The sequence below is a fragment of the Nelumbo lutea genome, chromosome 7 (genome assembly GCF_056320005.1).
Source record: "Nelumbo lutea isolate HS-2025 chromosome 7, American lotus-T2T, whole genome shotgun sequence".
Taxonomy (NCBI): Eukaryota; Viridiplantae; Streptophyta; class Magnoliopsida; order Proteales; family Nelumbonaceae; genus Nelumbo; species Nelumbo lutea.
In genome coordinates, this window is record NC_142690.1 from 22,317,803 (window position 1) to 22,335,495 (window position 17,693).

General features: G+C 38.1%; 1 protein-coding gene across 3 annotated transcripts; it reads right to left on the reverse strand.

Moving 5' to 3' along the window:
* Positions 1-2,242: 2,242 nt before the first annotated feature.
* Positions 2,243-14,248, reverse strand: LOC148845623 (uncharacterized). 3 transcript variants are annotated; one of them, XM_088955117.1, is made up of 3 exons: positions 12,570-14,248; positions 4,621-4,977; positions 2,243-4,530 (listed from the first exon to the last, which is right to left on the reverse strand). In XM_088955117.1, the coding sequence occupies exons 1-3, from the start codon at positions 13,867-13,869 to the stop codon at positions 2,522-2,524; spliced, it is 3,666 nt and encodes a 1,221-aa protein (XP_088811243.1). In that variant the 5' UTR covers positions 13,870-14,248; the 3' UTR covers positions 2,243-2,521. The 3 variants fall into 3 exon arrangements, with proteins under 3 accessions (XP_088811243.1, XP_088811242.1, XP_088811241.1); XM_088955116.1 differs by having other exon boundaries at positions 2,243-4,545; XM_088955115.1 differs by having other exon boundaries at positions 2,243-4,977.
* Positions 14,249-17,693: the final 3,445 nt, after the last annotated feature.

A 17,693-nucleotide genomic window follows, 5' to 3' on the forward strand; every position in this document is an offset into this window, starting at 1 on the left:
GCCTTTGTAATACACCCTATAAGATAATAAGCAAGGTGCTGCCTAATAGGCTTAAAGGGGTGATTAATAAGCTCATTAGCCAAAAATAGAGTGTTTTCATCTTTAACAGGCAGATTCATGACAATATCTTGTTGACCCATGAAACCTTGCACACTATGAAGAAATCAAAGTCTAAATGCAGGTACATGGCCATCAAATTAGACATGATGAAAGCCTATGATAGAGTGAAGTGGAATTTCCTTGAGGCTATGATGGAAAAAATGGGTTTTGATAGTGAATGAAGAAACTGGATTATGCAGTGTGTAAGCTCTATCTTGTATAGAATGCTTATTAATGGTTCTCATGCTAAAGTGATTCATCCCTCCAGAGGTCTAAGACAAGGTGACACGACCTCCCATATCTCCTACTAATTTTCGAAGCTCTCTCTGCTTCTCTTGTTGCTAAAGCTAGGAGCAATGGCATCTATGGTTTTAAGCTCATTCATAGAGCTCCCACTGTTACTCACCTCCTTTTTTTTTTTGCCAATGATAGTAATCTCTTTACCAAAGCTAACCTAGAGGAAGTCAAAGAGATTCTGAATGTTCTTGAGTTGTATGAAAAGGATGTGGGTCAAAAGAGATTGGCATGAAGCAAGTTGATCACCCAAGCTTCTATCTTGGCCTTCCCTTTGAAGTTCAAAGATCCAAAGAGGAAAACTTTTGATTTCATCACTAATAGAGTCGCGAAAAGACTTCAAGGTTGGAAGAATCAAACCCTTTCCCATGCTAGTAAAGAGGTTTTAATAAAGTCAATTATGTCAGCGTCGCCAGTTTGCTTAATGTCTTGTTTTCTTCTTTCTCAGTCGGTTTGCAACCATGTTTCATAATTGCAGATTGTGTTATTGGGGTGACTCATATCAAAGGAAAATATCCATTGCATTAAGTGGAATGTTGCTTGTAAGAACAGGAATGCCGAGGGTTTGTTTTAGGGACCCAAGTGCTTTTAATAAAGCCCTATTGGCTTATCATGCCTGACAAGTTTTAAGAAACCAAGACTCTCTAGTAGCTCGAGTTCTCAAGACAATATACTATCCAAATGAGTCTTCCCAGAAATTCCTCTTGGTTAGGAATGGATTCAAACCAAACCGAGTCAAATAGCTAGCTATTCAAGCTCAGTTCCTCAAGGTAGTAAAAGGCTCAAGCTCAAACTCAACCTTGGTTCAAGCTAGAACCTTGAGCTCGAGCTCGGCTCGAGTCAAAAGCTTGTAAGTTCGAGTTCGGTTTGGCTCAAGCTCGACTTGAAAAAAATGTTTTATAAAAATAAAAAATTATTTTTATTTGATATTTAAAAAAAATTAAGAATTATAATAATTAGTCATTATTATATATAAAAATAAAAATACTATATATATATATATATATTATTTTCTATAATAATAATAATAATTTTTCGAGCCGGCTCCCAAGCCTCACGAGCTGAACTTTATTAAGCTCAAACTTGGCTTGAAGCTTAGTTGGAACTGAGCCGAGCCAAGCTTGAATATCTCGTCAAGAGCTTGGCTCGTGTCCACCCCTTACTCTTGGTATTGGCGTAGTCTTTGTGTTGGAAGAGATTTAATCAAGAAAGGTTGTATTATAAGAATTGGCAATGGGAAGTCAGCGGAGGTTTGATTGGACCCATGGATTTCATCCCTCAGGCTATGTTTGATTGCAATACAAATAAATTTGTAGTGATGCAAAACTATGGTAGTGCAAGTGATTTGAGTGTAAATTCTGATCTATTTTTGTTTTAAATTTTAGCTTATTTTGTTTGGTTACAGTACAAATGAAGTCAATTAAAACATAGAGCAGAATAAAATAAAATTCAAAACAAAGTCAAATGAAAATTTGCATTTTTTCATTTGCACTCCCATGCATTTATACTAGTGCAAATAAAATTACACTGCAACCAAACACACCCTCAAAAACTTGAGAGCGCCTATCTCAGCCTAAGAATTGCTCTATAACTATGGTTAGTGAACTCATTGATCATGAGTCTAAATCTTGGAAAGCCCAGACTGTTAGAGATCTCTTTCCTAACCATGTGTCCTACAAAATTTTGAAGATCTACATCCCTTCAGGTAACAATCAGGATACGTTTTGTTAGAACTTCACTAGCTCCGGTGAGTTATCGATTAAAAGTGCCTACTGGTTGGCTAAGTCCATCCTTTCCTGAATTTGAATTCAGACAAATGAATGCAGTTTGAAGCCATAGTGGACTCCCCTGAGAATTGAAGCTACCAGGATTTTCATTCCTTTTTCTTTGATAGAAAAAAAAAATGTGATATCCTATTCATGTACCTATAGCCATATGATGTGTACACAAGGTCAGAAGACAAGCTGATGAGTGTACATACATGAAATATGTTGTACAGAAAGAGTTACAAGCTCGTCAGGCTTCACGTCCTCTTGGAGGCAAAAGCAACACTTCATGACGAAATACAACCCATGAGATCCAAAGAACAGGTATCCTTAATTGTCAAGGGCACTTGGATCCATACCCTTCAATCATCAAGATTCATGAAATAATCCTGTGCAAATAATGAATAATATGACTGGCATCCTAGTTTCTCCCTAATTTTGTGTACCAGTTGATTGCATTTCTCCAATAGTACCAACATTTTCAACGAAATGTCTGGCCCTACACTACAATCTTTATAATAAGAATCAGATGCTACTAAAGGTTTGTTCTTAACCTTGTTTGCCAATGATGTGGTCTCATTCTTATTCTCCATCAGAAACTTCACTTTATGTGTTCTTCTCTGATCATTCTCACCAAGCAGATTGCATGTCCTAAGACATGATTTCAGATTTGACGTTGACTTTCCCTTTGTGCATAATGATGGAGCTGAAATGTTGGTGGCTCCTGCTCTTGCATGCTCGTGTTGATCGAGCCAATACCGGACATTGGCTCCACCAAACATTTGTTTCTTTCTCTTTGCAAATTGGTAAGCAGCAACTGCATCAAGACGGTGCAAGAAAAAGACCTTAGCAGAACCTGTATAGAAGAAAACCTTGGTTTTTGATTGATCGATTGGCCCGAAAGGCCTAAACTTTTTTACCAACTCATCCCTGGAAGGCATATTAAAGTCTCTAGGGAACTTCATATGCAAAGAAGTGGGAACCTCTGAACAGACATTGGAAGCTTGACAATTGACTTCTCTGCTCGAGTCAGCACGCTCCAAAGCACATGCATAAAATCTATTTAGTGGGAATAAAGCAAGAGAATGTACAGACTTTGAGGAGAAATCAGAAGCAACTTCTTGACCAAGCTTCTTCACATTAGAACCATCTTCAGATACCTTTCCTGTGCTCACATTTCCCTTCATGCTAGATACAACACCAGCATCATTATTTTGCTCAATCTTAACTAGATCACCACAATGATGAGAGGGTAACGGTGCCCTAGCAGCTGCATCACTTACAATACCAGCCCTACCAGAAGTAATGGTTTCCACTATATCCTTGGGTACTGATTCAACAGAAAAATGTTCCATCACATGACTTGAGCTGCAATCAACTTTCATAACCTCACAACGAACCTCATTGCTGATCTTACCACTTGATGGCATCTCAACAGTATCTTCTTTATCACAAGGAGTGAGCTGAGACTTCTCATTGTTAACTGTAATGCCAGAATGACCTTCAGCCTCCTTTTTCCTGGTAACAGTAGATTGATGTAAAGCTGAATCAAATAAAGAAACTTCCATTGTTTTGACTGCCTCAATTTCATGACCACGGGGACATGTATATTTTTCAGGTGCAACATCAAGATTCTGGTACACCAAACTTCTGTATATCAAAATTTTCTGGCTCACAGACACTGAACTCTCCTGCTCGGAATAGAATGGATCCAGTGCAAGGCAGCGCATGTATATTAGGATGTCATGCAAGCATTGAATCTTGCCATCCTTGGAAGGGTAGGTTCGAGTCCTCAACCTTGTAAGAGAACCCACGGAAAAATCATTTGGAAATTGTTTTTCAACTTTCATTGTCAAAGGGTCAATATCAATGCTGTTAACTGCAGCATCAACCTTAACACTAGGCCAAGCCTTAACACTACTACCATTATTAACATGACGTAATACCTGAGTATCACTGAGCTCAATAGGACACTTTTTTTTGGAAGAGACGTCAGAAATATTCTGGTAAGCCAGACATCTGTATGTTAAAAACCTCTTACGTAAGGTCTTCAAACTCTCTTTTCCAGAATAAAATGGATCCAAAGCAAGACAACATAAGTCACTCAACATGTCATCAAGGTAAAACTCCTTTTGCTTAGAATTGCTGTTTGGAGCCCTTGAACTAACCCTTGATTTCATGGGAAAGCCAATGCAAAAATTCAGTTCATTGGATCCTGTTTTTATCCAAGGATTGTCATGTGAATGTGCATCTAAAGTTGCAGGTCTACTATTCGTCTCTTTGGAAAGGATACAATCATCCAATCTGCAAGGGCTAGAAACGTCATCCCACCGTTGCTTATTTGTTTCACATGTGGTCCTTGCACTTGCATCTGTATGATAATGACCTTGAAATTCGTTTCTGCATAAGTTTGTTATTTCCTCATGGATATAATTAAAATCTGACAGAAGAGAACAATTACCTTTGTGGAGCTCAGTTCCATCACTTTCCTTGCTTCTGTCCTTCATATACAATTGTTGTAGAGTGCCAGCACTAGCTGATTTATCAACTGAAATGGAAACCCGTTTCATTGATGAATTCAACAAATTAACATTTTCATATTGATTTGACCACAAAGGTTCAGATTCTTCATTTTTTTCGGTAGTCCAAGAATTTACTTTGCTCTTCATACAGGTTGCCAAATCCTCTTGCACTTCCACTGAAACTACCTCAGGTTCCTCTACCTCTACTTGATCTTCAAGAGGTTCAGATTCTCGAGTAACTAAAAGCATTACCTTATTGTCAGAAGAGGAATGGAATCTCATCTCGGGGAAAGTTCCTGCACAAGCATCAAAGAGTTGCCATTTATAAGAATTAAGAACAAATGCAGTGGATATTTTCTCTCTAGGCTCTACACAGGCATTTTAGTACCATTTAATACTGTCAGAATCACTACAACTGCGAGATGACCAATCAGAAGGAATACATTCTAGAGATCGCTAATCAGATCATAATCAGATCTATTGTGATAAAAATACTAAAGACAAAGAAAAAAGGATAAAAACTCAACATGTAAAGTACATTTTGGTGTGAATAAGGTTGTAACCTCATGAAGCATGAATATTGCAAGCACAAGCATGCAGATGTTCAGAAAGGGGACAAATAGATGATCTATGATGATTATATTCTTTTTTTATAATTGGTATGATGGTTATATTCTTGGTACCTTACATCATATAATGAGCAACTTCAGACTGGTCAATACCACATACCTCATCCTGGTTACCAATTACCATCCCCCATTTTATATGTAGGTTCTTGCTTGTCAGTACCAGTATACCACATACTCCTCTAATAAGAGTAAAATCAATTATTGGAAAGGAAACTCCATATAAAATCATCTAATTGTCAGAAATTGTGTTCCCAATGATCACATAACCTTTCCTCTAAATAACCCAGTTCAAAAGAATGGTCTTTGCTACCAAGTGGATGTGGATCCAATGTCCCTCTCCTTCAGGAAAGATCAGCTTTCTTGTTGTCTGCTCATCTTCAGTTGTGCCATTAACAATGTAAGCAGAAGAGACAAAAAAAATTCATTTTCAAGCACCCAGTTGGATCACTCTGCCTAGTGAATATCCTAATTAAGGAAGCCCCCCCCCCACACACACACACACCAAAGAAATATAAAAACATAGAATGAGAAAAAAAAAAGACAAATAAAAAGAAGAAAAATATATAAAGAAAAAGAAAAATGACAACAAGAGGGTTGTATTATTTGTTTATGATTTTGGAACACAAACCAACCAGTTGGACCCAAATGATTGGGATTAAGGTTGAGTTCAATTGATACAGGTACAGAACAACATCAATCCCATTCATCAAATCCTAACTATTTCATCACAATATTCTTCCATACATCTTCACTAGACAAAAAGGCAAATTAGCTCTAAGTTGGGCCTTTTAGACAACTGAAACAGCAGATTACTGTAGATAAATTTATATAAACAATAACTGTGCTAAGAGCCTCAATAACTGTGCTAAGAGCCTAAGACTTAAACTCCATCCATCGATATGAACAATAACTGTCTCTTCAGCCATTAGTCTATCAAAATATCAATAGTGAAACTTCAAGGTGAACCAATAGATCAGATAATTAAAAAAATTATGTCACCAGATAAACTAGCATTATTGTAAACCCATTTTGTCTAGATTGATGATATGGATTTTCTTAAAGAAAAGCAGAATAGCAGATAGCTTGATCTCCAATAATAGAACAGAAGATACAAACCACTGATACATAAGAAGAGCACCCTCAAATGAAAATTTGATTTAATGTAGAATGAGCAATGAGCCAGCCCTCTGATCATTGTATGTCTGCTTGTAGTCCTTTCAATTAAGTTTTTGTGACAATATACTAAAGTATATATTTCGTAACAGTTCTCCACATACTACTACAACGCCAGAAAAGTTTAAGAATCACACTTTTATACCTCCAACAAATACCACAATTTGTTAAACTGTCTCAATTTTCACTAATTTAAAAGATATCTTTTGGAAAAACCTTGTATATTGTATTTCTAAACCTTGCTTTGCACTGTACATATTTGTATTTGTACTCTTCCCAAACTAAGACCATAGAACAGCCACCCTCACACATTGCCAAAGAATTCTTTTCACTCCCAGTAGACTGATCCAACACATCTATCTTTAAACAAATCCACCACCTCAACAAGACCCCCCCTTTTAGCTAGTGTTATGCATCTTGATTCTTCTTAATATAAATGATTTTTATTAAAAATAAAGAAAAATGAGATCCTCTTTCTCTTCTTCCTCCTCCCCCTCCTCTTTCATCTTCCTCCTCATCCCCCTCCTCTTAAGGAGGCGTATGGGAGCCTTATGCCTCTTATGTTCGGAACTACACCTCATGCCTCTAGGTAGTGGAACACCTTGCTACATACCTCCATGTTTTAAAACATTGATTAAACTACATGAACATAACATATAAAACATACTCAAGCACTCAATAGTTCGAGCGCATGAAACTCTCAATCTCTTATTTCTCTCCTAATTGGATCACCCTAATTCTACAAGCTGTTTTGTACTGAGCCCCTTGAGGCAAGCCCAAACATATCTATTCTTTGTTAACCCCCATTTCTACTAATGTTGTTCTTTTGTTTCAGATAATTGAAGAGTAATTTATTTTATTATCAAACGATGAGAACTGTTACAAGCATCCCACAAAGGGGCACAGAGCTGCAACCTCCCATGAAAATGTGAAAAACCACAGAGCACTAGAGATAAAATATTACAGGTAGCCTTGTACAGATGTTCCCTGAAAACCCCTTGTTTAGCAAGATAATCAGTCATAGCATTTGCTGACATGTCCACCCAAAGTAAGCTAACATTCATATTCCTTAATAACCAGCTAGCCTTCTTTAGAAGATCCTTGTAGTACCAAATGACTGAGCTCGGATCTGTTAACCAACCCACCACAACCTTGTTGCCAACAACTCAGCCCTATTTGAGTCACCCATTCCTATGGGGCCCAAGTACAAGGCTAAAATATTACTTATCCTTATCTCTCAAAACCCCTCCTATACCTGAGGAGCCAGGATTGCCTTGACTACTTCCATCAAAATTCAGCTTTAACAACCTTCAGGTGGCAGGGTCCACACCAAAGTAATCCTTTACTTCTTGGAGGAACTAGTTACTGCCACTGACCAATTCCTCCACAAGTCATCAAAGGAAAACAAGTGGAAAGAATCCAAAGTTTTCAGCCAATGAATTGCCCTTGTTAAGATGTACTCCTCGACATCGACAAGACTTCATTCCTTTTCTTGAAAAATTCTAGTATTCCTTTATTCCCAAATTGTTTGAAGTGCAGCTGCTCTAATACATTTCCACATAATCCTCCCTCTTTTAGTGGGCCACACAAAGTCTGACGGATCGAAAAGTAGACTTATATGAATGGGTAGGTTCCACCTACATCCAAACAACGCAAAAATCCAATCCCAAATAGCAACAGCAAAAGAGCAGGAAATTAGGAAGTGGAAGCAGTCCTCACCATTAGCTTTGAAAAGAATACACCAGTTAGGGGACAAGCACATAAAAGGCTTTTTATTCTACAAGTAGTCTAAAGTATTGATTTTCCCATAAAACACTTCCCAGCAAAACAAAATAAGGGGGAACAGGCCTAGCCCAAATCTCCTCTACCGGAAAGACCAACTGATTTGAGAAAAAACCAAAGGTCTTAAAAAAGAAGCACACGTGAAGGACCCTTTTGGATGGGGAGACCAAATCCTCTTGATTTTAAAGGACCTAAACAAGCATTATCAAGAGCCAGAAGGAGTTGTGAAACAACATCAAGTTCAACAGCCCTTAAACCCAATGGAAGCCAAAATTCCAACTTAAAGATAGAAGAGAAGGGGAGGAGGGAAGAAAATTGGAGACAACCTTATGCTTAAACAAGGAAATAGAGTAGAGAGAAGGGAAAAGGTATTTGAGAGCCGAATTTCCCACCCAGACATCTTCCCAAAAGTAAACAGAATCCCCCAAGAAAACATCATACTTAGCAAAGTTAAGAAATTGGGGAAGGATATTGTGAATTGCTTTCTAAGAAGTGGTCAAGGTAGCCCGACAAAAAACACTAGCATCCCAGCCATTTTCCAAGCACCCATGAATACTAGTTATCACCTCATACCACAATCTCCCTCTTTCCAAGGGCCATCTCCACAACCACTTACCTAGCAAAGCTATATTCTTTAGAACCAAATTTTCTATCCCCAACCCACCTTCTTCCTTGCTCCTACATACTATTTCCCACCCCCACCTTATTAAGTGGTCATTCCTTGGCTCCCACAAGAAATTCCTCATTAGTTTCTCCAACTCCAATTCCAAGTCGTTAATATTTTTTCAAACTTTTCCAGGATTGGAGTCCAAAAATCACTCTCTTCGGGTTAGCACCTAGAGGGAGCCCTAGATAAGACAAAGGCCAAGAAACAATGTGATAACTTAAGCACTCTGCAACAGACTCAATAACCTCTTCATTCAAGTGTATCCCCACCACACAGCTCTTATCTAGGTTTTCAGGTTAGAGACACTTTCAAAGTAATTTATTAAAATTTTCAGATTCCTCATTCTCCTTAAGTCATCCCTTCACTAAAAATAATGATATCATTAGTAAATTACAAATGGGTCATTCATCCTTGTCAATACAAGACATTTTTTTATAGATGAGGAACCAAAATTAAGAGTAAAAACCAATTTTTTATATATAGATTAAGAATTTAAGAACCTAGAATGGATATGTTTGGGCTTGCCTCAAGAATCTCAATTAGGGGTCTAGTGGTGGAGCCCTCGACCTAGCCACCATGCTTAAGAAAGAATAAAAAGAAAAAATTTAACTGAAGAACACGTCTGGGCTGAGGTGCAAGGCGCACAAACACACGCCCAGGTGCACCAAGTTCACACATTTTTAAAGGAGTTGTGCCTGGGCCTAGGCGAGGTGCAGACCTTGAAATGCACCTGGGCACTAGGCATGTGGATGAAGACACACTACATTCAGAATCTCCATCAGTGGACCCAGTGAATCCACCTCTCAATCATTCAGGTTTAGATGAAATCTTGGGGTCCATGCCATCTAGGATCCCAACCACACAGAAAAGTCCTTCACCACGACACCCTTATCTGCAACACTGGAAAAGCATAAAAAAGAAGCTGGTTGATACACCTAACATCCTTCCAAAGTACCATGTGGCACCACTACCCAACTTAAAACAAATATGTCTCCAAAAGTCCACCCTAAGGTTCACAATTCCCCTACAAAGGTTGGATCCATAAGATTGTAGTGGCACCAATGAATCCCGCTCCATAGGAGATCTCCCAAATTTGCAGCCTACCACTTGTCTCCACAAGTGGTCCTTTTCTTAACCAAATCTCCACTTGCTGAGGAGAGCCTCATTAATGGCTTTGAGTTGCTTCAAGACTGCCCCCTTTCTCCTTAGGTTGGCAGATGGTCTTCCAATCCACCAAGTGAAACATCTTCTCTTCCTCTGGTCCATCCCACAAGAAATCCCTCCTAAGCTTCTCCAATGTCTTGGCTATTAAAGAAGGTAAAGAGAACAAAGACATGTAATAAATCGAGAGGCTGGACAATACACTTTGTATGAATGTGAGCTTCCCATCCTCAAAGAGACTGCTCTTCCACTTATCAAAAAAAAAAAAAAAAAAAAAGACTTCCACCTAGCCAACTTCCTTCTAAATGTCTCAATGACCAAGTCCCACAAGGTAGTAGATCTGTAGCTAGCACCTAGGGGTAGGGGTGTAAACGGATCGAATTCAAATTGGATCATGCAATATCCGAATTTGATCTGATATCCGATGGATATTGAAAATTAATATCCAAATTTGAATTCGAATATTCAATTCAAATTGAAATTGATTAATTAATTATTTTAGATAATTAATAAATATATAAAATAATAATTTATTGATATAAAGTATATAAATATATAAATCATTTATATAACTTAATTATTATATAAAATATTTTATATATTATATATAAGAATTAAATAATCGTTCGAATTTGGATATTTATCGAATCGAATTAGGTCATATCCGAATTCGACCAATTAGATATTCGAATTATCCGAATTCAAGTTGATTATGTCGAATATCGAATTCGAATTTGGATTTTCGAATATTGTCTACACCCCTACCTAGGGGAAGCCCTAGGTACCTCGTAGGTAGGGATCCCACAAGACAGGACACAACTAATTGCATAATGCCACTTCTTGTATAAGGTAATTAGATATAATAGAGATGTAATATAACAATACAAAAGCATGTAAAAATAATTCTATATGGTACGTGTTCAAGTATTAAACAGAAAAAAAAAATGCATATTATGGTACATATTCAAATACTAAATAAAAAAATATCACATTTCTTATGTTAACAGCAATATTCTCCAAATGCAGAAATAAATCCTTCTCTCTATTCAGTTTCCTTGAGGAAGAATCAAATTGTGGCCAGGTGTCTTTCTTCTCCTATCACCCCTGATACTTTTAATTAGGATTTAGGGTTTAGAAGAGGTTTAGGGGAGGCAGAATTGACTTGTGTGGCAGACCTCTTGTTTCTCTTGGCTAATGTTTGTCTGAACCCCCTTAGAAGGAAGTTCGGACTAAGCCCATTCCCCCAAAGGTCTCTGTCTTTTGTTGGGAAGTATTCCTTGGAGAGGTTAATACTTTGGACAAGGTGCAGAAGAAAAAGCCTTAATTGTGCTTGTCCCCAAACTGGTGTTCTCTTTGCAAATCCAATGGTGAGGACTGTTTCCATCTGTTTTTATCTTGCCCTGATGCTACAGCTATCTGGCGTTGGGTTTTTGCCATCTTTGGTTGTAGGTGATTGCTGCCAGCAGAAGTCTCTCAGTTGTTTGAACCTTCAATCCTTGGAAGACAATCAAAAAGAGGAAGATTAACTTGGAGGTGTATTAGGGCAGCTTCCCTCTGGACTATTTGGGAGGAAAGGAACACTAGAATCTTCCACAATAAGGAGAGAAGCCTTTCTTAGTTGAAGGATTGCATTTTCATAAGGGCAATACACTGGTTGAGAACAACAAACTTATCCCAGTAACCCTGTCAATGGTGGCAAGCACTTCATCCTCAAAACAGAGTTTTGTTGTAGTTTGGATCCCTCCTTCTGAGGATTTTGTTCAACTAAACTTTGATGGAAGCAGCCAAGGTAACCCTGTCCCCTCTGGCATAGGAGGAATCTTGAGAGATAAGGACAGCACTGTCTTAGCATTATTCTTAGGTCCAGTCAGTTTAGGAGACTCTACCAAAGCAGAGCTTCTAGCTGCTGTACAGAGGATTCAGCTAGCCAGTTAACTTGGTATAGAAAAAAGGCTGATAATTGAAGGTGATTCCTAGGTTGTTGTGGGGTGGTTGCTGGATCCAGATTCAACTCTCTGGGGTTTAAGAGATCTTCTTAAGAAGGTGATTTGGTTAACAAGGAATATGATAGTGAGGATCCAATGGGTAAGAAGATCGGCTAATGAGAGGGCTGATTCTCTTGCAAGACAGGATGTTAACATGGATTCTCTGTTCTGGGCAGCTTTGTAATTGTGTATTATCTCTCTACTAGTGGTTACTTGTTTTTCATGTAGTTCTGATATTTATTCTTAAGAGTGAGGCTGCACCTCGAGCCTCTCTCTGGGCTTGTTTGTATCAGATCTATCTTTTGATTAATGAATTAAATTTCAATTATCAAAAAAAAAAAAAGAGAAGCAGAAAACGAAAACAATGAAAATAAAGAAAAGAATCACTTCCCATACCATTGCTTTTTTAATCATATACTCGTTTTTACAAGAGCAAAAAGATTATTCATTGTCAATCTAATGAACTAGAAGAACAATGAAAGACCACGTACCCCTTATGGTTGCTTCTACGTCATCATTACTAGCAGAGCAACTCTCAGAAAGCCTCATCGTTTCACGGTACATCCAATCTTGTCTGATGGAAACATATTGTCTAAAAGCATTAACTTGGCCAGATGCTCTAACTGTACTAGTAATTTCTGCATCTTCAACCCAGCAACAAATGGCCATTCTCCGGGCAAAATCCAGGACCTCTAGTGGTTTTAATAACTTTGCTTCAACAAAACTTTCCACAGAACACTGTCCTACATTTTTCGGATGCACCATATTTTTATCTTCCACTGAAACCTGGCAAGGACAAGTTAGCCATTCCACGATTCTGTGATTCCACGCCACCAAAGCACACTCTAGCGCAGAGGATGCCCTCCATCCAACCTTCTTCGACATTTCCATAAAATTCTTCTCGAAAGACAAGATTTCTGATTCCTGAAAATACTTAGTTTTATCACAATCAAAAAATGAGATCTTAATCCCACGACGACCCCTTTTGCAAACCCAACCCGGCCACCAGGTGTAAGGGAATGCTTTTGCCCAAACAATGTCCCCTGCACAAAAACTCCCAACCCCCGAACTCTCACTCCCCTTCATTATAACAGAGTCCACCTCTTTCAAATTCTTACAATCACCTCTGTCTTGCGAACCCCCGCAATGTTCTTCCACTTCCTCCAAATCTTGAAACTGTTGCCCATCCTCTGAAACCCCGGATTCCTCCTCAGAAACCCCAAATTCCATTTCAGTCGCATCTTCCTTTCCCTTATTGCTTTCACCTTCGCTACAATTCCAAGATATCAGAACAGTCCTATCAATGCAATCCCTTTCTGTATCATCTTTACTTACAGAGGAACCGAAGGAAACCCTATTTGATGCAAAAGCTACAGAATCTCCGTTTCCATTCTTATTCTCCCTCCTCCTCGAAACACCGAACTTAGCTAAATCCGGACTATCTCTTCCTTGCTTTCTACTTCTATGAAACTGCGAAATTGGAACACCGATATCGAGGTCCCCACTCACATCACTCCCAGAGCAAGTTTCTGAAGTCCCATTCAATGGAGAAACCCCAGAAGCCTTTATTTTCTTCTTCTTATTCTCTGGAAATCCAGACTCCCGCCCGTTTAAATTCGACAACTTACGCTTTGCGGCGATTCTTAGAAGCCCAGAGAGTGGGATCTCTTCGTCGCTTCCATCTTGCAAATCTTCAGCGTTTTCATCACTGCCCCAGCTCCTGTGAGAAAAGAAGCTTGAAACGGCGTCAGAACAAGAAGCCCTAGATCTCAGTTCTCTGGACAGCACCATGGAGAGACACAAAGAATATCACAGTCACGATCTTCCGCTAGAAACTCCAATAAATTCGATACAACCGCGAAAGCGGATGCAAAACCATGGAGATCTCTCAGCAATTCGCCATGTCCCGTGTATGGAACTGCTCTGCTATGGTGCTGTTGGCTTCAAAATGGGAAGAATCGTGGAAATTGCTTTCTCGTTGTTTCTTCATTGTTTGGTTTCACTTTTCAGAAAAGCAATTCCCTCATTGAGAATTTGCCGCCAAATTGGAAAATAAATACCGCCAAAACGGAAAACTCCGTGTGATGATGTGATCTCTGTGAACCCTCCACCGCTCCACGGCTCCACCCTCGTGTGATTTGTGAACGCCTGAAATTTATGCAAGCATTTCGACGCGCGGCTGCAACTAAAACCTCTAAATGGAAATCCCGCTACACACTAAAGAATATCTCCCCTAGATATTCCTAATGTGCGATTGTTACAATACGAACAGAGTTGGGGATCTGTGGAGACCCTAATTACATGATCATTCATGAATGAACATACTAATATTCCGTATCCACGGGACGGGCCTATAACAGGCCTAGATTCCCTCCCCCATAAAAATCTCCACGTACCCCAGAACACTACACACCGGCATCAATACATTGGGAATGTCTCCCGTGTTTTTAAGGCTACGTTTGTTTTGATGGAAAAGATAGGAAAAAGAAGAAAATTTTCAAGAAATCTTTATAAACTTTGTATAGGTTTTTCTAACTTTTCATTCAAACCAAATATAGGGTAAGTGTAGATTAAATTCATGATATATGTATTTCTTTTGTTGATGCCTCATCTGTTTTTTTAGGGAAATTTCCTGATTTGAGTATCATGTACTTTTGGTCCTAGTGCCATTTTTGTCACTAAACTTTAAAATATGATAATTCAGTACTCAAACTTTCAAAATTTAACAATCCAGTACCTGCTATTAATTAGCAGTAACCAGCTGTTAAGTGGCATTTAAAAAAGATATAAATACCCTTTGAGTGTCATCTATTTTTCTTTATCAATCATCAAACATTGATAAAAATTTAACGGTCTCAAATCCTTGCCTTTTCTATTCAAGAAAGTTAGGGTCACCAGAATGCCCACTCAAACGTGACCCCAACTTTCTTGAATGAAGAAAAGCAAGGATTTGGGATTATTAGTTTTTTGTCAATGTTTGGATGGTTGATAAAGAAAATTAAATAACACTTGAAGGGCATTTGTGTCTTTTTTAAATGCCACTTAATAGTGGTTAACATCTATTTAACGGCTGGTACTGGATGGTTACGTTTTAAAAGTTTGAGTACTGAATTGTCACATTTTAAAGTTTGGAAACTAAAATGGCACTAGGCCCAAAGTACAGGGTCCTAATAGGGAATTTTCCCTTTTTTTATGGAAAAATGAATGTGCTACACAAGCATGAAGCCGGGGTAATATGTCCCCATAAATCACAGAAACAAAATAAACTCTAAGTCCTAAGGAATAGACATACAATCAAGAAAAACACAATCAGAAATCGAAGAGATAGCCAAGTTTGCAACCCAATCAGCCGTCTAGTTGGCTTCTCTATAAACATGCCAGCATCTTATTCCATTACTAAATTTACTCTTGCACAACAGGCAATCATCCATAATTTTTCTCAAGTTCCAAGGAGGAGAAGTGATCCCTTTCAGTTAAGGTGCTCCTCTTTACAAATAGCATTTCTCAATGATCTATTGAGGGGCGGTAATAAAAAAAACATATAGCTCTATTCAAATAGTTTGGGCTCGAGTTTGATTAGATTTGAATCGAGTTTGAACCTTAGAGTAAACTTGATTAGTTATTTGAACTTGAACTTGACCAATAAAAACATTGGCTCAAAATGTCATGAGTCTGACTCAATTAATACACACACACATACATACATACATACATACATACATACATTCGTATGTACATATGTATATATTATAAAATGTAAAAATATATTTTATAATATACTATAAAATATATTTTTACTTTCTGTATATAATATGATACCCTATATGTTATAAAAAATATATCATATATATAATATAAAAATATATTCATTTTTCAATCCTTCTGAACTGAGCTTGATCTCATCAAATATTTAATCGAACTGAGCTCAAAGATAAAAATATACTTTGAATTGAACTGAATTGAGCTTGATCTCATCTTAATTTGGCCCTCCTAGCTAAACAGTGTATGAGAATAGTTTAAAGGCTGAACTCATTGTTGAGTAGGTTGCTTAAGTCAAAATATTACCCCAATTCGTCCTTCTCCCAATCCTTTTCGTGGCTTGGAGAAGTAATTAGATCAGCCCCCTACAAGATTGTCCCTACAACGTCCCTGTTGGAAAATAATAAATAAGACATATAGAATTAATCAGTAATCGTTTTTCAAACCGAGAACTTGCAGGAGTATGATATTGCAGAATTGCAGAACTGAGATGAGGGTTAAGTCATGTCACTTGGTTATTCTCCTTAAAACCGCATTTGCTCCCTACGGTGTAGTCGAGTGATCGCAAATCGGTTGCCAAGATAAAACAATCCACAGGTCACTAATAAGCGTGCACTCGCTTACTAGACCTTTACGAACCACAGAGAGATGATGCTCAGATTTGTAGATAATACAAAAAGATTGTCGAAAATGTAAATGGTTTGTGTGAAAATTAGATCAACCAACACTCATTTTATAGAGTGTTCTCAGGGCCGAATGGATATAAGTGTTTGTTTAAACAGGTGCCTCTTCAGAACAATGCACTTGTTCGAAAAGACATAGAAGGAAAAGAGACAAGAACCTGTTAGAAAAGACACATAAAGGATGAGACATGAATAGGAAAAGAAAATTATTCAAAAAATAAATTCAAAATTAAAATTCAAATGATTAATTCGGTTAAAAGCAAAACTAAATGTAGTGCACTCTCACCCTTGACACACACATGTGAAAAACAACGCCAATCCCCCTCACATGCATGGGATATTTATAGTGATTTACTCATATCGATCCCTACCCATAGAGAGAACAAAACTATAGATACACTCTACATTTATTCATTTCCCAAGCAATGTGGGACAAAGAGTTTTCCCATGCACTCAAGAGTGAGAAAAGGAAAAAACAAACTAAAAAGCAAAATAGGGAGGAGAGAGATTCTTGAAAATTTGAATCTCCCTCCGACCAACAGTCCCACAACACATCCCCACCGTATATTGAGAACATCTTCATGATGACAATAACAGAAATGATGATATCATTATTGGGAGATATTCATAGTGCTGTGGAATCGTTGTGGGGGCAATGTTGTGTGTGGGTGGGTGTGGGGGTCTGATTTGAATTCTAATATTGGGAAAGAAAGTCTTAGAGAGAGGGCTGATTCGGCAAGTTGGCGATGAATGTTCGATAAACATATGGAGCCACCCGTGGATTCCTTCTAGTGCGGACTTCAAGGTTCATTCCAGTAAACCTCAAGGTTGTTTTAAGTGAATTGTTGAACCCAACAACTAAAGATTGGGATTTGAAAAAGTTAGTAGATATTTTCCCTTCTAATCTAGTGGAGGAGATGGCTTTTTTGTTGGGACAAACATCGGTGGTGATCAGGTCTGATGTGAGTTACTAGTTAAATGGTTAAACTCGGCCTGTATTCAACCACTAGCCGAGATTTGGCCCGTCTTTTGTGGACATCTTGGCACAGATACCTAGACTGGAGACGGTGATGTTTCTTACATATGTTTCTCATAACTCATACAGGGTGGCTCACTATCTTGCCTGTTCCTTGTGTGGAAAAGGTTGTTGGTTGGGATCAACCCCTGTTTGGT